We start from the raw sequence: 22,991 nt of genomic DNA, 5'->3' as shown, positions 1-22,991 counted from the left end.
GTCTCGTGTTTAACAAATGTCTCTGCTCCATCCAGGTTGGTTGCTCTTTGCCTTTCACCCTCCTCCTTGATCTTTGTTTCATCAGCGCGGCGGGGGTGAAGCTGGAGCCGCAGGTGGAGTCCACCTCTGTGGACGAGCGAATCTCCAGGGGAAAACCGCCGCACTTTCACATTTACAAAGTGAGATTCACACAGCGTGCACACCTTGAATCCAGAACTTAATCTTCCCGGCGTGGCGTCTGCTCCGCGTGGGTTTGGTTACTGTACATCGCCGGAGGGGTTTAACTGTGAAAGCCCTGTGTGTCTAAGTCCTTATTTGGATCTGTGACAGTGCTGCTCGGATGACAACAAAGACTGAGGAAGGCAGAAGGCTTGGACCGCCGTGAAGCAGCCAGGCATTTGCTTGTTAATAATTCTGTTAGGACGCGTCAGAAAGGACGCCATCTAGAGTCCGTTTGAGGCTCTGGCACAGTGCTGCGACAAATCATGTGATTATCGTTACAAAAAAAAACTATGACTCAACGCAGCAGAGGAACACGTAGCACAGTGGCTCCGCTACAACTGTGGGAAACAAATGACACTGTTATTTTGGCAGAATTGTCCTGACATTCTTGCATTTGTGAGAAAAGCTGCAGAACAAAGACATTAAGGGGGAAAGAGGCGGGCTGTGATTCAGAGGGGAGAGGTGTTTTTTCAGCGACGGGGCACTTTATTGCTGTGGCAAACTGTTCTAAACTGCTCCTCCCTCTGTGATTTTAAAATGCTATTATTTCATCTAGACGATGAAGGAGGCGCAAAATAAGTGTTTTGCCATCTGCAATAAGAGAAGGTTTCTCTTTTTAATGGCACGCGTATGGCTGAGTGGGGAATGCACCTTGCTGTTCATCTCCTGCATGGAAGTGCGAGCTGTCTGGCTGATGGCCATTATGGCTCCTGCTACTGCCGCTGCGTCCGCTCTGCCGGGATCACTCAAGTGTTAGAACTAACAAGCTTGGGACGCAGGCAGCGGTTGCACAAATGGGATTTTGTCCCTGAAAGCTTTAGTTTGTTCCCGGCTCTTCTGTAGGCGTTGGGACGTCTGCTGTGTAGGAATGGTCTGAGTTATGCACCGCCAGAATGAGACGATTAGATCAGATGATCTCGCTAATGATCCACACTTGGGAGGAGAACGAGTAAAATTGAATCAGCTCCATCAACATACACTTTCACTCTCATCCTCTCATCTTTTCTCTTCTCTTATTTTCTCTTCTCTGTGATTTATGCAGACTCTGAGATGTTCTCCACCCTGGAAGATATGCAATATTCCTTGTCATATAGTCTAAGCATCCCCAAGATGTGGTGCACATACACACACTCTCACACAACATTACACACATTAAACCTCTCTCACACCCAGGCAGAGCTTCCCGTGAACATAAATACGACGCTCATTACTCTATTTCTTTCCTTCTCTCTTTCACGCACAGAGACACAAGCACAGTGACACTCTGAGCTCCCTCGGCCCAAGGTTAGCATAGATTAAAAGATGTGTCATTGATGGAGGAGGCTCCTCCTCCCTCCCCGGCTTGTCAGAATCTGTTTGGAAGCCACCCACTTCATTTTAGCGCCATAATAGGTAAACAGAGTGTGATCAGTCCAATTACCCCCTCATTGCCGAGGCGTTCTGGCGGGAATGGCCTGTAGAGAGAGTGAGCTGTCTGGCGTGTGGCAGAGTTGCAACGAAAGCACCTGCTGCCCCGAGCCCTCGCTCGCATGAATCTCAATTTGTTTTTACAGCCGTGCCAAAAAACGGGGGGACCAAGAAGCGAAGAGTCCTCTGAGGAGCGAGCCACTGACACGCCGTCTGATCGCCGTCGCTGTGCAAGTCTGCAAGCGCCGAAGTGAATATCAGCCCCGGCTTTCATATTATCATGTTTTGTTTTGTGCTTGTTTGCTGCTGATTTCAACTTTCGAGGGCACTTGGATGCGTCGCGCGATTCAGTGTGAGTGCAGCGAGGCGCTCTAGTCCTGAGTGTGTATCTCAATCATGTGCATGATACGGTTTTGCCCGTTTTCAGACAAAATCTCTGTGTTCCCTGTCAGGAAAAATGGCAGCAAAGTAATATCCTTCTCTCCACTCGTATGGTTTGTCTTGCAACAGCCAGGACTGCTTGACATGTTCACACAGAATGAGTAAGTGAACGCTGAGTGTCTACAGGTTCTCTGGGTCTCGTCGTCATGGAGGCTACCACTTTATTTCAGAATATATGTAACATCTGCCATCGTATTGCCAGGACATAATTGGTTCCATGTTCTTCTGAGCCAGAGATGTGATAATCATCCTTGAGGATCATACATCATTCTCTTTACGGTTCCCTCCTGGGCTCTGTGACAGCTGATGCAAATGCAGCTCACGTGCTTTTATCTCCTTTTTACCAGCAGTCACAATAAGTTTTTGGAGTCGAAATTATGCTTTTTCAAGAGCGACACGGCGGATGTTTTTAAAAGAACAAACATGTAACTGTCAGCCGTAAACAGGAATTGCATCTCTGGATTCATTTAACTCCACTAATTGAATGTGATACCTTTTGAAATAGCATATTGATTTGCAGACGGCAGTAAAAATGAAGGCTCTGGATAAATAACATGAAATAAAAACACTAAGATTAAAAGTTGCGGTAGCGCACAAGCAACAAGGCTCCCAACAAGTCCTGGTGATGACAGCGAGCGTGTCATGGTGCCACATCAAAGCCCTCTTTGTTTTCCCAGGCTGCTTTGCGCTGAAGGCCTGAGGCAAGTGTGTGTTGCATTGTTGTCCTAATTAAAAAGTCTTGGTGGTGGAAGGAAAAAAAGGAAGAAGAAAAAACATACACAGGTGAAAATCCTGCACTTGAACAAGTCTGAGCCGGTAAATGACAGCAGGTGTGAATCTCCATCAGCTGATTTACCTCAAATCCACCAGGAGGGGAGGGGGGAGAAAAAGTGGCCCCACGTGCACGCGCGCGCACTCATACTCACTCACGCGCTGACTCACTCACTCACTCACGCACGCACGCACACACGCACGCGGGGCTGACAGGTATATAAATCAGGTGATTGACGCACAGAAAATCGCTCGCGACGTTTCAAAGGCGAAGTGTCGGCACGCGCAGGCTCGAGCGCAGCACACGGTGTTCAGCAAAACGCAAATTAAAAAGCTGCTGTCAGCGGCTCAATCACGCGTGGGGTGGGGGGGGAACTTTCACAAACAAGACGCCGCTCGAGCCCAAAGTCTGCAAATACAAATAATTGGATAATACGTGACTGATGGAGGAGGATTCCAGCAGTTTAACAAGCACATTTCCCCCCCAAAGCTGCTCCTGAACAATGAGCTCTCACCCTTCCTGCAGTCACTCTCCGCCGGCGCGTCCGCCTGATGCGCAGCGCCTCCCCAGCTGCTCCCTCCTCACTTTGACAAATTCCTGGACGCGAGCAGGTTCTGCTGACAGGATTCCGGGTCGGAACTGTGATACCTTTTAAATATTTTAAGAAGTTGAATGGCTCCTGCAACATTAAAGTAGTTGTATTTCTGCCTCCCTCCCCCCCGCTGGTAGCCTATCAGGTGGAGACAATGGTGGGACTGTGGTCATTTTGCTGTTTTCCTCCCCTGGCGTTGCTTTTGCTGAACCCGTTTCAGCTCAAGTTTCGGGCACAAGCGGAGATAACTTCTGCAACTAAGGACAGATTTGATCGGCTGGAAGTGACGCCGCTGGAGTTGAGCGCGACCCGAGAGGCAAAGTGGCTGAAAGTGTCCGTAGAGGTCGACGACATCACAGAATTTACCGGAGATTTCACGGAGGAACCAGGTGACGGTGATGAGAACCCGGGCGAAGGCAAACAAACGGGGAACGGACCGCAAAGTGGATTTGGGATTGACGCGCCGATCGGCACCCAAACGGCACCAAACTACCACAACCACCTCGCTGCGTCTGTGAAAAAGTACGGAGACAATGTTGGAGGAAACCGGGAGCGAGTTCAGGAGGACACCGGGATAGAAAACACGTTTCCGGGCGTTAGACGGAGGACAACGCGCAGTGTGAGTGCAACACACAAAGAGATGTTGGGTCGGATTACAGCCGTGGGAGCGCAGTCCGGTGAGCAGAGGCTTGTGGAGTCTATCCATGGTGTCGCCAACTCCAGAGCGGAGTACCGGCGCACCGGGGACGAAGCCCGGGGGAGCAACCCGAGGCAGAGTGAGCCGCACCTGGACACCTCCACCTTCGCTCTGTCCGGAGATTCAGCGCACAACCAGGCGATGGTTCATTTGTCCGGACACAACAGCAGCGTGAGTTTCAGTTTGACACAAACAAACCCACACGTACACACACACACACAACGTTAAGTCACAGAGGAAACACGCTGTGTGATTAAAATGTCCACAATTCCTCACTGAAATATGTGAATTTAGATTCATAGGTCTTTGATTTGAGTGATCGTCCAGCCTGTCACCTCATTACGCACAGGCTCCCTGCGCGCATGGAGGCACTCGGAGCCTGCAAACGATCTCATTTCACTCCTCCACTGTCTGAATTTTGTAAAAATGCATCTCCCCCGCATACACATTGATTTATTGACGAAATTGCCTATAATCGATCACTCGCCCCTGTTTGGACGTGGACGCCCCTGTGGATGTGACTTGCAGGTTTTCCTCTTTAGGCATGAAAATGGAACAGGAGAGGAAATCATTCTAATGATTACAACAAACTGCGACTCAAACTTTAACTTCTAATTATCAGTAAATCAATTTGGCCACACAGAGCTGAGGGAAGGAATGATTTTTGAATATGCTTTTGGAGAAAATCAGAACACATTAATTATTTATGAAATAATCAAGCGGATGCATCAGGGGAAGGTGCAGAAGCTACAATTAAAGAGGTTTGTGTCCAATCTGACCCTTAATGTGATGCTGATGAGACACAGTCTGACCTTTTGCCAAATGAACTGCGGTTTTTGTCTTTGACATTTGACTCACAATTAGTGGATAGGAGTCTAATTGGATGAAGGCAGAACTGCAATATGTTCCAAAGGTGCCAAGCTCCGAGCCTTTCCACATCAGACGGGGAGGTTGTTGGGGATGCGCACAACTTAAATGGATGACAAGACATTGCACCAATCACCCACAGCCCCCCCCCCCCCACCCCCTTACACATACATACACAGACACACAGACACACACACACGACTTGCACAGACCTGCGCCCGCACACCATTTTACCATGACAGAGCCGCAGAGATGCCGAGTCGCGCTGATATCATCATCTCTTCCTTTACATAAGGTGCATCATGTAAATCAGCTGTGTGCAGACTCCCAGCATTTGTCACACTCCGAGATCAGACAGACTGTAAACAGGCTGGAAGAAGAGAGGAGAGGAGTCAGGCTGCTTCGTTTACTCCAGCAGAGAGATCAGCTCGTAGTCTGACCACACCTGAAGGATTCATGTCCCACACACACACACACACACACACACTGCAGAGATTCATACATGATCCCATCATGCACATCTCACATCCTGCTCTCATCCCTAAATGAGTCTTTCTTTATCTGATGGATTTCCGTGCCATGATTTCGAGATCCAGCCCACATGTATTTCTCTGTATTTTAGCTGGATGTGATGAGGCTGCTGCAAATATAAGAGGTGGTCTGGACAAAACTACACTGGAAATGTGTATAATAAAGTTAAATCTGTGGGATTAGTCTTGCGTGCTGGTTTGAGGTGTCTGGTCCAGAGATGGCTCTGGGTGCTGAGTGGGGACACTGCTCATTGGATCATGACTGATGTGATTTTCGCTCTGGGCAGCCGACATATTTCAGATCTGTAGAGTTCTGGGCTGTTTCACCGCTACCAAAATACGATTAAGAACCGCCGACTTTATGAAAGTGAATTGATGGCATTTTACGACAGAATGTTAGAGCTCAGGTTATATTAGATGTAAATGACTGATAATAAATCCAATCTTAAAGGGACATTTGAAGGAAAATGACTTCATTCCTTTGGATCTCGGGTAGCTCTATCAAATATTCACACCGAGACTTTGCCTCTGCGATGTGACCAAGATGTGAAGTCCCACAGGGAGCAAAAATGAAATGGAGAAGGTGACGCTGGAAGCACCGGGAGGGAAGTCCAGAGTTTACATCTGATGCTGCAGACTGGAGCATTTTGAAATATAAAGCCTGGAATTGTTATGATTTGATTACAGAGACATCAAAGCTGTGAGCGTCGGCCCTCTTGCCTCTGGCTTTGAGGTAATTAACACCTAAACGTGGAACACAAACGTATAAATTCATTGTGAATCTAAGCTTCCTCAGACCTCCACTCTCTATCCGATCACTCACTGCGGCTCGCTCGCTCGCTGCCTACATCTGCAATTGTGGTGACGGATGAAGGCAAATCATCTTTTCCAATGTTGCACGTTGCTTGCACTGGAAGGATTTGCCCCGCCCGGCCTCAGAGGACCCAGGGGCTCGGTGTGGAGGCCAGCTGCCTCTGGATACAGGAGTTGCTGTCGTACCAAATGATTTTAAGCCACGGATTGATCATCTTTGAAAGCTTGTTATTCTGTCAGCTGACCACACAGGGTGCTGTTAATGAGGACAGCTATTGACCTCAGCTCTCCTGAGTGCACATATATAAATACTGGGTCTGTTTGCTGTAAATAAGCTCCACATACTTTAGAATGAGTCCGGTCACCCTCACTGCTTTGGTAAAGGAAAGCCACTTACTCAGGTCAGACATCTGGGCGGGTTTGGACATGAGAGGAGAGCAGCTGTTCCTGCTGGCTGCCGCTCGCGTCTCCTTGGTTCTTGCTTTGTTCGGTCCGAGGTGGCGAGAGTGGAACCAATCTGTCAGGTCTGTAACATCGTCTCTCTTTGCTGCGGCTTGACTGGAAATCAGAGACAGGCCTCCCGGGCCGTGTTGTCCGCATACTTAATCAGAATGAGGCAGTTATTGTTGCACATAATCTCATTGGTATAAATAGACAATAACATGGAGGAAATGGCATAGCCCTGGGGGACACCTGTGTTTAAAACTGGTTCATTAGATAGACAGCCATTCCATTTAACGTGCCAGAGCTGGTGGCGGAGAAACTCCTTGATCCATAAAATCAAATGGAATTGGTTCCCAATCCACAGAGGTGTTTGACCGGAGTTTGTGGGTGTAACAGGATGATGAAAAGTCCATAAAAGGCCAAGGATAGATTATTGCCGAGGTCTTCTGAGGGGAAATTTCCTCTTGTTTCCTCTTGAGTTTATTTTTTCTGGGTCTTCTTTGCAAAACCCGGCCAAATGAAGCGGCTGTGCTGAATGCAAAGTCATAATTTGAGGTCTGTTGAATAAGAATGCGACATGATGCACAGTCAAAGGTGCAGATATATGACCTTGTAAAACCTTTTATTCATGCACTTTTCATCAGCCTCTGGCCTCCAGGTGGCTGGCTCGGGTTTTTTTCTTTTTTTCCAATTCAAACAACATTGGATGAAAATGAAATGTAAGTCTCTGGCGTTGGCATCAGCCCGCTAGTGTTGTACACCTTGTATTTGAATGTTGTGCTGCCAGCTGGTGAGGCTCTATCTCAGTTTTCCAAACCCGGCATTTAATTCGCTCCTGGATTTACGACCTGCAGATCATCACCCTGTTGACGAGCAATGTTTAAACCCTGAATGTATTCTGATTCTGAGTGGTAGTCGTTCTCTAAAAGCTTCGTCGTGATCGCCCCTCACCCCTCTCCCCTCTTCCCCCCCCTCCCTCCCAGCTATTTTCGTCCCGTGCTTGCTTGTCCCTCAGGGTGTCGGCCCCATACGTCTGTTCATTAATCCGGCTCGGCTCAAGCCTTTAGGGGACCACTGTCCACTGATGTGATTGTAACATGCTGATAGAGGCTGCAGCAATCCAGCACGCCGTCTTAGAGGAGCCACTGTTTGTTACGACAATGAATCGATTCCTCAGCACCCCGGATGTGCTATTCTAAAGAACAAAATAGTGCATTTCCTTCTGTTCTTTTGCTTAATTCTAGGGCACACGGGATGCAAGAGTCACTCCTTCTGTAGTAATTCAGAGATATCCCACTTATTACTCCTCAAATGCCATGCATCTATGCTCTTTTTTCATGAATCATTTGTGCTGGGGGACCATAATGCATCACATCAACATGGGCTTCCAGCACTCCCTCTGCACTTAGACTGTAGTTTGACTCACAAAGTGCATTTTAAGCGGCAAATAAAGGCCTGGAATCAGCCGCACTCTCATTTCTATGCTTCCTCCTCTGCCTCTTTTCCTTCCTTCTCCGGCTCCCCCTGCAATTTAATACTCACACATACATGCACACGCACATCCCGCATGTGCATTTATAAGTCGGCCTCTTTAATCAAAGTGACGAAGCGGGAACAGAATCACATTGGACAGGTTTGCATGTGATTAATTAGTTTAATAACTGTCACACTGCCGCAGACTCGGCTTTGCTTTGATTAGGTTATGGGAAGAAAATGTATTCGTTTTTTTTTACGTGATTGGGAAAATCCAAAAATTTAAATTTGCAGATGGCTTTGTGAAGAACAAACTTGGAGGCACTTTACATAATTTAGTTCCCTGTTGGAGTAAAGGTTGAGGTTGGGTTCGCTCTTTGGTGGCACGGCGCCTGTCTGCTTTAAAGATGAGTGGGATCGCTCAGGTGACAGGCTGTTTAAATAATGCTTTGACTTGGCAGCTCGGAGTGACAGGAATGTATGAGATGACTGGGTAATGTTTTTCCTTCCACTATCTTGTGCGATACAAACAAACCCGAGCTAAAGTGCCACACATTGTGCGATCGGCGTGCATGATGGAAAACTTCCAAACGCAAAGTGCCACACTGAGGAAACGGGAACACACACACACACACACACACACACACACACACACACACACCGAGCCTCTTAAAAAAGGAATAGTTGATTTAACTTCATCCAAATGAATTAGTGCAGCTTGTTTATGTGAGCTTGGGATTTAATGTGTATATAAATAGGAAAATAAATATGGATCAAACTCATGGCAGTAATGCAGAAATAATGACAATCAGCACGATGGCGGAGGTGAGAGGTGATGGAAAGTAGATATTAACATGAGTTAATGGCTGTGTTGGGGCCACGCTGAATCCTCATCAATAAGAATCTCGCATGACTATAAACTATTTAAACAACTAAGCATTGGATTTACAGTAAAAGGAAGTTCAGTTCTCTCAGTTCTGTAAGCTCTTACATCGCACACAACCCATCTGCCTCTATCATTTAGATCAAGCTGTGCATTCACTGGACACATTCTGCCGCTGGAATGATGTGGCGTAAAACATTTATATGACCATCCTTCATTATCGCCCCCCTCATATTCTGATTCCTTCCTTGGCTGCTTTCTCTTATTGATTGGCTCTTCTTTTTTTCCCACATGTGAAAATGAAGTTTCATCCAAACTAATATTGTATTTGTTTGGGTTTTTTTTCCTGCAGTCTCAGTTGTTTACAAAAACCCCAGCAAGTCCCTGTCTGCCACAGAGACATGTTTAAAACATTCATCCTGTTTGAGAGGCTAGAAAGGCACAAAAGAGGAATAAAATTGCATCTCTGAAATCAATATTTTAAAGAAGTTGCTAATGAGTTCACAGCAGCACACACAAATATTTAACAACAATAAATTTAACAAGATTCACCAGTATTGAGTTTTAATATTTAATTTAAATGTAATATTCAATATTCACGTACAAATCAGTCCAATGTGCTGAATTTAAACTAAATGCAAGGCTGTTTTATTTACATTCAGTTCATGTACAAGGTTTTTAACTTAAGAAAGGATCAATGTGTAAGATTAAAGGTTAAAAACAAAATTAAAGCAGGAAAATAGATGGTGGTGAAAATATTCACCTCTAAGATGGAATATGAAGGACTCTCTCTCTCTCTCTCTCTCTCTCTCTCTCTACCCCTCTCTCTTGCCCTCTCTCTCTCTCTCTCGCTCTGAATGTCAGGAGTTGGGGTGGAGGAGGTCTGAGGAATCAGTTTGGACCGTTAATGCCGCCGGCTCCGGCTCAGACTCCCCCAGGCAGAAACCAAGAACCATTACGGTCTAAAACTGAGGAGGAAATGTCTAAACGGTGCTCCACTGTGGCCTATAAAGTGCTAACAAATGCTAAAACTGGTTGGCGGATTTATGTGTAATCATAGTTCACTCCTGAAAAAAGTTTGAGTTTTTGTTTTAAGTGATGTCTCGGGGAATAACAGGATTGCAAAACGTCGCTACCTTCATGCTGCGAATGCTAAATAGGAAGACATAACGCTGCGTAAGAAGATGATCACGTCGTTTTTGGGGCTCTTGTCTTTCCTGCAACACGTGAAATTGACTTTTAATGAAACAGAATGAGACTTAAACGAATCGCCACAAGTTCAACATGCTAAATTTTTAATTGCTTGCTTAATTTTTAATGACTTGCCTTCAAATTAACCCTGGGAGTCGCACTCCTTTGCTTCTCGACAAACCATGTATGCTGTGGCACAATGTCAACATGTGGTCTCAGGAAGGGAAAATCAAGACCGAGTGCTGTGCGTCTTTCTATTTGATGTGTGGTCCGTTGAACAGACTTTATTGACTATTCGCCCCAGGCTTTCTTTAAAGAAATGAAACCGACTCATATAAACCAATCTTTTATCCCTCTAATGGAAGGCGGCACAATTTAGACAAATTCATTGCGTATTGTTGTTGGTCGTAGAGAGAGATAACATGTGCACAAATTCCCCCTACAATCGGGATACATTTGAAGTGAAACCCTTTTACATTCAGTCCATTTCATTAATTTCCCCTCTATAATGGACTGAATTGATTGCAGAAACCTCTCAAGCTTGAAGCATCAGGGCTATATGACCGCGGCTGAGTAGCCTGGAGGATAAGCAAACATACAGGGAGCAGACTAATGCACAAAGGACAGTTCACTGGGGTTTGCTTGATGAAAGCAGTGTCTCCGGAGAACGTTTTCACCCACAAAAGTACAACAATCAATTCAATCCACAGATAAGACGAGGACAGAGAGTCGGTCCTTTCTTCGACCACCGCATCTGTTTGCCTTCCCCACTAAGTGCTCGGTTTCAGGGATGCCCTCACACAGCAACAATCAAGAAGCCGGGTATTTCATCCCTCCACCCACGTGCAGAGAACCTTGATTTTGCCCTTTCCTCTGTCTAGCCGTACAGAAATCTATGCAAATATGAACCCAATATTTTTCTTTTCTCAGGTGTTTGCGTCAGACCTTTTCTATTAAAGGCATGAATGTTTTTTAATCCTTGAGTTCAAAAATTATCTCTGAGACATTTTGACATTCCGGTCTTTGGTCTCTGAAATATCTTTTGGTGTGAAGAACGCTAAAAATAATACAAGCAGTAGTAGCACAAGGGAAAAATACAAATCTTGTGTTAAAATTTGACTTACGCTACTGTCAATTGCCTTTGAGAAACTGTCAAGGTGATGTCAGAATAGTGTTGTGTGCTGAAGCTTAACCAAGATGGAGATATGAGGTTTTTCACTAACAACAGCATGTTGGGGGTAATTCATACAAAGCAGCGCCAGATTTGACATCAGTCAAGTCAAAGAGAAGCAGTCAAACATGTCCCCCCATTCATAAATGTCCGCTAACGGCCTCTTCTGGCATTTGCATTGAAAGATTGGTTGCTATGGTAACGGAAAAATGAAGAGCCGTTTCAATCTGATAGTCAATTTCGGCAGTTTGAAATCTTGGTGATTAGTTTTAAACTGTTTTTGTTCACACGCGCGACGTCCCCTCAGTTGATTAGTCAGTTTATATAAATTGTGGCGCTGCAACTCTTCCTCACGTAGCAACCTCTGCATTCTGCCCATCGCGGTCTGTCCATACACACACACACACACACACACACACACACACACACACACACACACACACACACACACACACACACACACACACACACACACACACCTCCTCCAAAGTAAAGGTTTAGCTTTCCTTTGACGGGTTGAATTTTTATGAACACCACTGAATTTAAATCCTTATTCGCTATAACTACAGTAATCTGCTAAAGTATCTACATAGGGAGTATACGGATGTTCTACTAAAGTTTTTGCCGGCGACTTTATTTTCTTCTAATCCAGTTTGGCTCATTAAAGGCAACAAACAATCACACTCTTTGTCAAATGCGTGGCTGGTGGTGACTTCCCCTCCCTCCATGGTGCATGAAACAGAAATTAATAAATGAATAATCCAACAAACTTGCCATGTTTACACTGCAGGTCGGGGATCCAGGACATTAATTAGCCGGTTGACTCAAGGAAAACACTGTTTGTCAAATTCGCCAAATTACTCCGTCTCCCCTTCGGCCTTGTGTCTTATTTCTCTTAATGGAGTTTAGAGCGTAATGAGCTTAACAACAAATGAAACGGCTTTTATTTTTATGTTCCTGGGCGAGAGAGTTAAATGCAGAGTAGTGAGGTGAGCAACACGGTCCCAGACTAGCTCGTCCCACATTTCTAGGGCGGATTTTCTGTGTCTGATAATGGGCGCGATGCATTAGAGGGCCTCCGTGGAGCTGCAGTACTTCTACATTTTTCACTCTGCTTTCCTCTTGCGAACCACTCCTTCAGCTCCTTACTCACAGCGGTAGTGGTTAAGTCATTTTTGGGCACTCTACATTATGGGACAAGTGTGAGAAATTACCTAAAAGCCGCTCATTATCCTGGTACTCTATTACAGACTGTTAAGTGAAAATCATCACAGAACAGGACGTGTTCCGCGGCTGGCTTGTTCGTCGGCTCCACAGGGACTCCAGGTGGCAATTTTCAGCTTAACAGTCAAACAGGAAGTGAGAACCACAAACCCAAGTTTTAAAGCTTTGGTCAAAAGTACACTTTTCAGTGCTCAAACCCAACACTCAAGCACAGCTGACCTTTCAGAGTAATTTACTACACTTTAACAGCACTTAGCCCGTTAACAAGGGAGGTGTGGATTAGACGGGGGAAGGTGGTCTGAGATCTAACTGCACTCAGGTGTGGACAACAACAACAACAACAACGACAGTCACAAGTAAACTCTGGTGTGGATTGTTCATGTTGTGTTCATGTTGTTGTTCTGAACCAAGTACAATGCGATTGTATTAATTTAAGCAGGGAGAGCGAGGAGCACATGGTGGTTAATGGTATACGACGCCATTGCTTAACCGTTAAATCAAACCTACACTATTAAAAGTCTAACATATGGAGGCATAACATTTTTTTGGCTCTTGAAGCATTTGTTTTTCTGGCATGTGGAGGAATACCAAGTTGTTTTGTCCGACTTTGTCTTGAAGGTAATTAACATTTGGCATTTTGGTGCAATGGTGTTGTCAGTTCTCACATGATTGACATTTCTGTTTTGTTTCACTCTCACTAATATGAAACCAAGGAGAACTTAGAAATTCAGCCAAGGTAACAACTGATGACTGGATTCAACCAGCAGGGCAAACAAACATTTCCATAGATGCCCCAGAAACATTAGAAAAATTTTATATATTAAAAAATAATCTATATTTAAGGAATGATCTCATCTATTTATCTAATGACACATTGGGCTGTCTTTATATTCTGCTCATGTTGGAGCCGGTTTATAGACGGGCTTCCTCCCAGGAGATGGCTCTCTTTATGAATGTGTTTATGGTACAGTATGATATGGAAAAGCTTATGTGTATGCATGAGAATGTAAATGTGCATCATTTCAGCGGTGAACTTTTCAGCGGCTGCAAAAGGTAAATAAATATCTCTTTTTCAGTGGCACTCTGAGGCGTATGAGCCATCAGCCACGGAATCACAAAGAACCTTACATCACTCACTGGTATCAACTTGGGGGGTCCCCTGGAAATTAATTTAGATTCTTCAGTTGTCCCAACTGGTTAGTTGCAGAAAGAGCAGCAGATCTGCTTTAAAGGGGTTGGAGTTCTCACATTTCCACACACTGTTCGCTGCTTCCTGTGATCTGCAACCGCTGAGCGGTAAAGAAAGGAAAGATTGTGGAGGTGTGCAGTTTTAGGGTGAGCTCCTCTTCTTCTTCTCTTCTTCTCCCCCCGCCACTATGCAATTAGACAGAAACAATATTTTGGGGGGGGATCCGTCTTAATGATGCTTGACTGGAGGCAGAATGAGCAGAGAGGTATGATTGAAGCATCGTGTTAGAATGCACAATAAAGATCCGACTGTGTGCAGAGACTGTATACTCCATTTTATTAATAGTCATAATCCACAGTACATTGTGATGATTCATCCACAACTTTAGAGCTGTGAACAAACTGTTCTGCCCGACAACATGCCGTTGTGATGCCTCTCACGTTCCGTTTTAAAGGGGACGATGTTAAGATTTTTAGCATTTTCCTTTAAATCTGATTGATGTGGAATTCGAAAGAAGTCAGAAGAAGCTTTTGTGTGTCTGCAGTGTATACGTCTGTGCAGTGCGTATGCATGCATGAAGACGCGTGTGAGTGAAGTGCGTACGCGTGTGTGAAGATGAGATATTTGTATTGAGCTGATATATCGCACTGAATTTAAGAGGCAGACGCCTTTGTTGCCATGGAGGCTCAGCAATGGCAGCCCAGGCCAAACAACACCTGACTGTGAAATGGCTTTAATGTCTCCCTCCATGTAAAGAGTCCACATGACGGGAAACGAGAACAACACGGGAACAAAGTATTTAAAGAGAGGAATGAGGGAGAGAAAGAGAGAAAGAACATTAGGATGAAAAGATGACTAAACCCGAGTCCTTGGAGAGTGGGAGCCAATCTGAAAAATTATTGGTTGACTTTCCCGGGGCAAAGCTCTCGTTCCTCACATCAATAAAACATAAACATGAATAAATGCACTGCTTTTGGCCTTGCAGGGTCCTTACTTAATTTCATGTATGCAAGTGAGCAATGATATGCAGCATGGAAAATTGTATTTACCTAGAAGGCTCAAAATAATTCTGCAGTGGCATTTTTATTTTTTTTATCTTTTTGTTTTGTTCGTTTCTCCGTATTTCCATAAATGCGAGGCTGCGGCGTGAAGTCTTATCATTAGGAGTGTTTCTCTCATCGCGCAGCTTCATCTGCCAGGTTTAGCTTTTTTAATCGCCAAAGTCGCACATCTGTCGCATGAGAGGGGGGCATGTGACCCCCCCCCCACTCACACGCACACACACACACACACACACACACACACACACACACACACACACACACACACACACACACACCAAACTGGTCTCCAGATTTGCATGTATAGATGCTGCTCCCTATTGACTTGAGCCACAGATACACAACCTATCAATAACGCTGGAGACGAGGGAACACATTGTCTCCAGTGATGTACTCGTGATGGATCCACTTAGGGACAAATCATCCAAACACTCATCTGCCTGGCTGGTCCGCCGGTCCCTGAGGTGGATCCTCGCCGACCCGATTGAACAGGTCAGCGTTCGTTAATGAGCCAAAAGCACAAACACGTCGTCGACATCGCAGACGGACCACGCACCGGCAATTACAGCCGGTGTGCTCGCAGGTCCTTACTTATCAACACCATCTGGGGCTATTTTTAGTGCTTCCTCTGCATTCTCAACTAAATTTGTACGCATTTAATTAAGTCGGGTTCCACGCACAAATTGTCAGGAGTGATTCAAACCCGTTAATCGGTGTACAGAGCCGGCATCAAGCTGTTAGATCACTTGTTCGCTCAATGAATTTGGTAATGCCGGATATTTTAATCCGTGGGTTCGGAATGCCGCAGTTTGACACTGATGAAATCGCTTCTGGATTCAATTTAGCTTATACTATTTATAATGTCCCACGACACTGAGACAATGTTGTCACCAAAAGAGAAGACGGACTAATGAGCAACACTTCGGCAGAGTTTTCCTCCCCTATCTATTTTTCAAAGCAGGCAATTAGGCCGAACATCACAGCCATTTAACTAAGTCTGTCCTCCAAATTGATTCCGACTCCAGCGTTGGACCTCGCAGACATGGTGCATTTAGTTATGCAAATGCTTATCTGTCGGCATGATTGGTTAATTAACCTGTAAAGCAGATAGTCCTGGCAATGCGCACTGGCCGCTCCGTGGCTAAATCGCGGGTCAATTGGGTTTTTAACGTTTTCAAAGCAGTCTTAGAGGCGTGTCTTTGTTCCTCCAAGTCTTGTGTGGCTTTCTCAGTTTAATGACTCGTTCCACAGGTCCCTAAAGGTTAATGTGTTTAAACTCACTGTAATTGAGCTTTCGACCCATCATTCAGGCTTTTTTTAAATTCATCATAATATGCCATGTTCTTGCTGCACGATTGTTATTATCTGCCATTCCCACCCCCCCCCCCCCCCCCCTTCCATGCCCCAAACCCTGCCCCCCCCTCCCCCTACCTTCTATCCTGAGTTATGAGCAACCCCATGGGAAGTCATTTATTATGCCATTGGAGTGACAATAATGTGTTTGCACACCATTTCACACCGTCCTCTGTGTCTGTGCAGCCTTTTATTGGCAACATTTGTGTTTCCCCAGAAATACATTCTCCAAGTCTCCTCAGAAACACATGAAAACATTTAGTCAGAGCTAAAGCTGGACACCCTCCAATGACCACGTAACTGGCAACGCATTAATGAAGAGGTGGTCTCGTTCGGAGTCGGCGTTTGTTTGGGGAGCCGAGCGACACACAAAAGACGTCACAAAAAGATGGGCGTTAAGGGGGGAGAGAGGGAAGGAGACGAGGCGCCACGAGGAAGCCACCGCCTGCATTTCTTTTCATTGTTGGATGAACAATTATGTTCAGAGCTTTCTGTCATGTAGGTATCATTCCACATGAGATACAGATGCATCTCTTGACAGCCCACATGGATTTTTTCAGATCTCGCCACCAAAGCACACTGACGTCTCTTGACAATATGAGGATCACCTGTCATGTAGATAACACACTGTATTGTAGCTGTTTTTCTTCATATAAGCAATAGGACGCACCAGACATGTTGCATTCATTCCACATCATTACACAGAGACAGTTAATGTGTGCCAGTGAGTGGTTTCATCTCCGAGGCCTTTTGCGTTGCAGATCCGGGCCTGTAATTAAACGTCTCTTGCTATTATGTTGTAGGTGATCCTGATTTTGACTAAGCTGTACGACTTCAACCTGGGGGCCGTTACTGAGAGCTCGCTGTGGAGGTAAGGGGTTAAATCCTTTCTGTGTCTCTTTACTTTGCCTGCTCTCTTTTAAATGGGGAACTGTGTTAGAATTTGGTAAAAATGCAAAAGCAGGAATCTAGACAAAACAATGGGAGAATAATATATTCATAGGAATGCAGCATAAAATAAGTATGATTTATAGAGTTCTTCCTCGCCAGAATCAAGTTAGACCGGAAACCAATATGAAGTAGGTTTTAATAAAAGAATGTGGAATAGTTCATTTTGCAGCATCCTCCTCTTTGCTTTCTACATTCCAACAAAATAACAAAGACGGCGGTGATCTTTCAGAGGAAGCACAACCTATTTTCTGTCCGTCATCTGCCGGGGAAACTTTTTGAAAGAGGATGTTCTTGAGAGACAAACTAGGAAACATGTTGTATCCAAGGGGCTGTTTGTTTGGATCCGAGGTTCCTTTATCTGACCCAGAATCCTGCCCCCCCCTCCCGTCCGATCTTCCTGATGGAGTTTCTGATTGATAGTCATCCCTAACCTTTTGTTTCGGAAGCAATTGACATGCAATCGCTACTGTAAAGCCGTGGTAATTCTAGCTCACTATATATTGAGAGGTGAGTTACAGAGCTCTGTCGGGTCATAAATAAGAATGGAATTCATTAAGGATTATACCACAGAGCCCAATCCAGCCTCTGATACGCCTCTCTCCACCCCCTTCCTCTCTCGCCTCTCTCGCAGCGTGCAGAGAACTCATTTCGTTTTTGAAATACACGTGAAAAAGAGACCATCAGCTCGCCAAGCATAGAGTTTCAAATTAATATCTGTTTCACCAGAGGCGCTGCGAAGATTTACACCCGACTTGACACGTTTTGAAATCCCATATTGTGTACAGGAGGTCTTCCATCATCAAGGTGTCTGCTTAACAATGGCACCACAAGTAAATTAGTGTACCTCCAGGGGCCGCGCCAAAGCTCTTAGTGTGGGTATTAGAAAGGCAGACATTTGAATGTTATGAAAAGAAATGGGAGTAAATGATTTCTGTGATAGCACAATAAATGATTTACGACTATAGCTCCGGGGGAACTGTTGGTGGCAAAATGCGACGCAGAGATCAATGAGCGACTTCCAGAAGCCATCAAAACAAGCGACATGTTCCTATAAGCTTTTTTGACGACTGCCTCTTGATGCTAAAGAAACTTCACGCCGTAATAACTTCCTATAACTCGGTGCGGCGACTACCTAAAGACAGATAAGTCTCCTGAAAGAAACACTTAGGCTCAGATACAAATGTGTTTAAGGGTAAGTCTTTGAAAACAATGTCAACAGCAAATGGAATGATTCAGCTTAATGCACAGACAATGATAGCAGGCACTGGGTATCTATCCAATTATGCGGCGAAATTACATTTGGAGGCACTCAGGTAGAACAGAGAGGGAGAGAGAGAGGGGAAAAGGGGGCAGATCAGGAATATTAGCAGGGAGAATGTAAAGACGCAAGACGTGGAACGCCGTCACTAGCTGCGTTGACGTGTAAGAGGCGAGCGGCGATGTTGAAGCAACCAGACGTGTTTGTTGGGTATTTAAAACAACCGAATCAACCTGTTTGAGCTTAAACAGAGGCTCGTTAGATAAGGAGGACGAGGAATCAGAGCTCATTTGCTCTTTCCGTATCTCTGTGTTTATACAGAATTAAGATTAATTCATTTTAAACGTGTAAATGTCAGTGTTATATTGCAGCATGAGCCGCACTTAAGCTCCTGACCACAAGGACAGCTGAGGGAATGAGTTTGTCTGTAGAGGATAAACGGCAGGATTGAACCATTTGAAGCTTAATTAGGAAATGAGAATATGAACAAGTTAAAGAATATTATTATGTTTACCTGTGAGAACATAAGAATGGCAGTGTGGGTGGATTTGTGTGTTTCTGTCTGTGCTTGTGTGTTTCTGTGCTGTCATGGGTCTTGTGGTTTAGCTACTGCTGAGCTACTTAAGTTAGACATCACCAACACCCAGACAGAGGGGGAGGGCGGTGAGTCAAGTTGAGTTTATTGGTATTACCCAATACCACATGCAACGACGTCTGAAAGAGTTTTTTACAGGTACACACAACAAACAATCCCCAACCCAGCACGGAAACCTCTCACCATGTGTGGGAATAAAAACGGAAGAGACCTTGAGTAAAGCAATTCAAAGAGAGATTCCCTTCTACTCCAGTGTAATGTGAACTGTAGGTGGGAAAAGAAGCAAACTGCAGAGAGAAGAGAAGTAATAATACAGGAAAATGAGATAAACGCAACACATACGGATCTCAGCGATGTGGTCAACATGAATCATAGAGAGAGAGAGAGAGAGGGTGGGAGGGAGGGAGAAAGTTATGACTACCTGCCTAAAATGGGTTAATATTAGCTTAGCTGCAGCCAAGGACAGAACCTTCAATTCGACCGCCGCCGTTCAGCCAATAACAACTTGGCAGGCGATTGAACTGTCAGGAGAGACCATCTTGCCCATTACCAGCAGGTTTTAATGGACTAACGCATGGCCAATCTCCCTCCTCGCAGGTCTGTGAATAACTCCATCCATGTCCCTGTTCCTAGATCCACCGATTACGGGAGCACGTACACCAAACTCAACGACAAAGTGGGTTCCAGGACGGTGCTAAGCTACCTGTATGTCTGCCCCACCAACAAACAGAAGGTAGGCGGTTCCTCCTCTCACGTTTGATCTTTTGTTGACAATTACCGTCTTGAAAAAATTGTCTTGCGAAAACTAGAGCGTCTCCCTCTCTCATGCCGTCTTCCCCCTGTGGTCCCTCGTACGATAGATAATGATGCTTAGCGACCCGGAGGTGGAGAGCGCCGTCCTCATCAGCGCAGATGAAGGTGCGAGCTTCGAGAAGTATTCCATTAACTTCCACATCCAGAGCCTCCTCTTCCACCCCATGCAGGAGAACTGGATCCTGGCCTACAGCCACGACAGCAAGGTAACGCCAAGTTGAACCAGGAAATAGAATCCGGAAGCAAAGACACATTAAAAGCTTGTTTTGTGGAGGTTGTTGTTGCTGTTGAATGTAATGATGCTTGTATTTACCTCACAGCTATACAGTTCAATGGACTTTGGGAGGAAATGGCAGCTCGTTCACGACAATGTGATGCCAGGGAGATTCTACTGGTACGACTATGCCGCTTTTCTATTTATAAAACTATTTGGTGCCGTGATTGATTGAAATTTGCATAATTACAGCATTTGCGATCTCAGGCTGTCAAAAAGATCCAGTGAACTCGTGTCAGAAGCAGATCTTCCCTGGCAGCCGCCCGTAAAACTGCGGTGGGCTGATTATATCCATGTCACGTAGGCCTGAATGAACGTCGTGCCGTTGTTTTCCCCTTTCTTATAGCACAAATATGACACGCTGCTTTTGTTGTCGCTGTCATTTGCTGATCTCAACCGCTTGGGCACAAGGCGGCGAATATTGATGAGAGCCCGTTTATCCCTGTTTTGCTGCGGCGCGTGTCACACCAACACAAGTGAGGGTTTTTAGAGAGGACACCGGTTTGGAGGACATCCGCTCCACATGCTTGAACAGCGAGGCATTTGATAAATAAGAATGGCACAGCGGGCGCGGCGGAACCCGAAACTGTGTATTATTTGTTCTTTTGAAAGCCTTTCCTTTACACACACACACGCACAAACACCCATGTGCACTTCAGTTATTTTTCTAAATAATATTGCAACCACTTACAATTTCATAATGCCTTTTCTTTAACGGGCTATTTTCTCTGTTTGCTGTTGTGTTCAAACTCTACCCCACATCTTCACCATTGTCCTCCTTCACAATCGCCAACATTTTCCTCAGATCATGCACCGGGTTAGTTATTATAGGAGATCAAATCGTATGTCAATTTGCTTTGAATTCGCCACCTTCTTCTCCGTCCTGTCTTATGTGTTCCTTCGTCCTTCTTCTCCTCTCCCCCCTCCTCCTCCTCCCCAATCTCCTGCACGCTCTCTCTGTTTCAAGGGCGGTGATGGGGCTGGACAAAGAGTCGGACGTGGTCCACATCGAGACGCACGTTGTGAAAGGCCGTGAGTGCTGCACTCCTGTGCGCCCCGGTAGCAGGACCCTCAGGACCTCGCTCGCCGTCTCATTTCGAGCGAGGTCACCGGAAAGATGAGACCTATTCCTGCTCCTCAGATGGGTCCCTGCAGTCTTGTAAAGCAGTATAGGTGTCTCCTGACAAAAACGGGAGGGGGATTTTAGCAGGTTGATCGATGCTTCTATTTCCTAATCTCTCCCCAGTGTCTCATGGACGGAGCTGAACTCGTCCCTTCAAAACGGCATATTCTGGCAAACCACTTAAAGCCGTTTTTCCTGCATTTAAAAGAGATAACAGATTCACATTTGTGACGAGAACAGGCTTTGTCCGAATTTGCATATGAAAGCTGCTTTGCTCATACAATCACAGTCTGTACTGGGAGGCACTCAGAGAGCTCACAACATCACCTGCACAATGTTATCAGATTGTTATTTCAATTCTAAATCGTAATTTAATTGATTTAGAAATGTTTATCCTGGATGAACACGGACACTGTACGGCCCATGGCAACTGCTACGAGTTCATCCTGTCATTGCACCAGGATGAACTCTGCATAACTGTAATTAATAAGCAGATTTGTGTCACTGAACAAGTCCATAATTTGATCAGCAGTTTATGTAACATGAGAAGAAGAATTTGGCACACAGTTAGTGATGAAACTGAATTTAATATAGATGAACAAATCAATAAGTTTCTTAGACGTATGGAGTATCGTGAAGAGAGAGCAGACTTAGTAAGTGAGAGGAAGATGAGATGTAAAGACAGACGACAAAACCTGGCTCCAAAGCTAATCTGAAAGGTGTGCTTAATGACTTTCTGCTGTAAATTAAGCATTTGTATATATTCTTCGACTTCTTTCCTCCCGTTTAATCACTTAACCTCAAAGTTGCTCCGGAATTGTGAGCTTTAAACTTTACTTAGCATATAGAGTGTCTCCAGTGCATACAAAGTGCCGTTCTCAAGGTATATGAGGGTAATTTGCTGCTGATTGATTTCCGTTTGGCTTTTCCAGGTGCCCAGTATGTAAAATGCCGAGCCCAGCGGTGCTCAGAAGCCAACAGACTGTACCTCTTCCCCGAACACGTCGACACCAACTCCTTGGTCGTGCAGGATGAATACGTCTTCACACAGGTCGGCTTTGTGATGCCAGATTTGTTTTTCTCATGTTTTTTAAAGCCGGGCGCTTTATTAAATTAGTTGTTTTCATCTTTCCGCACAATGGCTGCTGTCGTCTTTTGAGCTTTTATTTTGCTTCTTGCTGCTTCTTCTTCTTCTCTTCTTTTTTTTTTTTGCTTTTGTGCCTTCGATTCGGGCTTTTCCATCAAAACTCACATAATGGTTTTCCCCAACACACCTGTTCCCCACTGGCCCCAATGTGTGTTTTGATTAAGTCTGGTCTCGTTCATATCGAGGCGCGCTTCATTCCTGAAAAATGTGTTTGCTAGCCGAGAGTACAAGGCAAAGCAACCGTGCATAGACAGGTTGGTGTCCTTATTACCATTCACATTGACTTTGACTCCCATTAGACGGTGGCAGCCCGGGTCATTAATAGACATTTAATTTCCAAATGTCCTCCACTGTCATTGATTTCCATCCACAGTTAAGTAATTTTCTCTCGCTTGGCCGGCCTGTGTGTCTGACATTATAATCCAACTAAATTCTAGGAAATCAAATGAAATGATAAAGATTTGACACATTCTGCTCCTTTATCTTTAAATAAATGCCCC

General features: G+C 45.1%; 1 protein-coding gene across 1 annotated transcript in view; it reads left to right on the top strand.

Annotated features, from left to right (window-relative positions):
- LOC142991636 (VPS10 domain-containing receptor SorCS1-like) overlaps window positions 1-22,991 on the top strand; it is a 36,932-nt gene that overhangs the window by 127 nt on the left and 13,814 nt on the right. Inside the window, exons 2-9 of the mRNA XM_076141713.1 lie at window positions 36-179; window positions 3,655-4,302; window positions 17,134-17,201; window positions 19,768-19,867; window positions 19,995-20,153; window positions 20,268-20,341; window positions 21,189-21,253; window positions 22,277-22,395. Of these exons, the coding sequence (XP_075997828.1) occupies window positions 36-179; window positions 3,655-4,302; window positions 17,134-17,201; window positions 19,768-19,867; window positions 19,995-20,153; window positions 20,268-20,341; window positions 21,189-21,253; window positions 22,277-22,395 (1,377 nt within the window). The remainder of the gene's footprint in view (window positions 1-35; window positions 180-3,654; window positions 4,303-17,133; window positions 17,202-19,767; window positions 19,868-19,994; window positions 20,154-20,267; window positions 20,342-21,188; window positions 21,254-22,276; window positions 22,396-22,991) is intronic.

This window comes from Genypterus blacodes, unplaced genomic scaffold (assembly GCF_046128005.1).
Source record: "Genypterus blacodes isolate CSIRO-AG114 ecotype Tasmania unplaced genomic scaffold, CSIRO-AGI_Gbla_v1 ptg000020l_1, whole genome shotgun sequence".
Classification (NCBI taxonomy): Eukaryota; Metazoa; Chordata; class Actinopteri; order Ophidiiformes; family Ophidiidae; genus Genypterus; species Genypterus blacodes.
The sequence above is the reverse complement of the archived record's forward strand: the minus strand, read 5'-3'. Positions and strand labels throughout refer to the sequence as shown.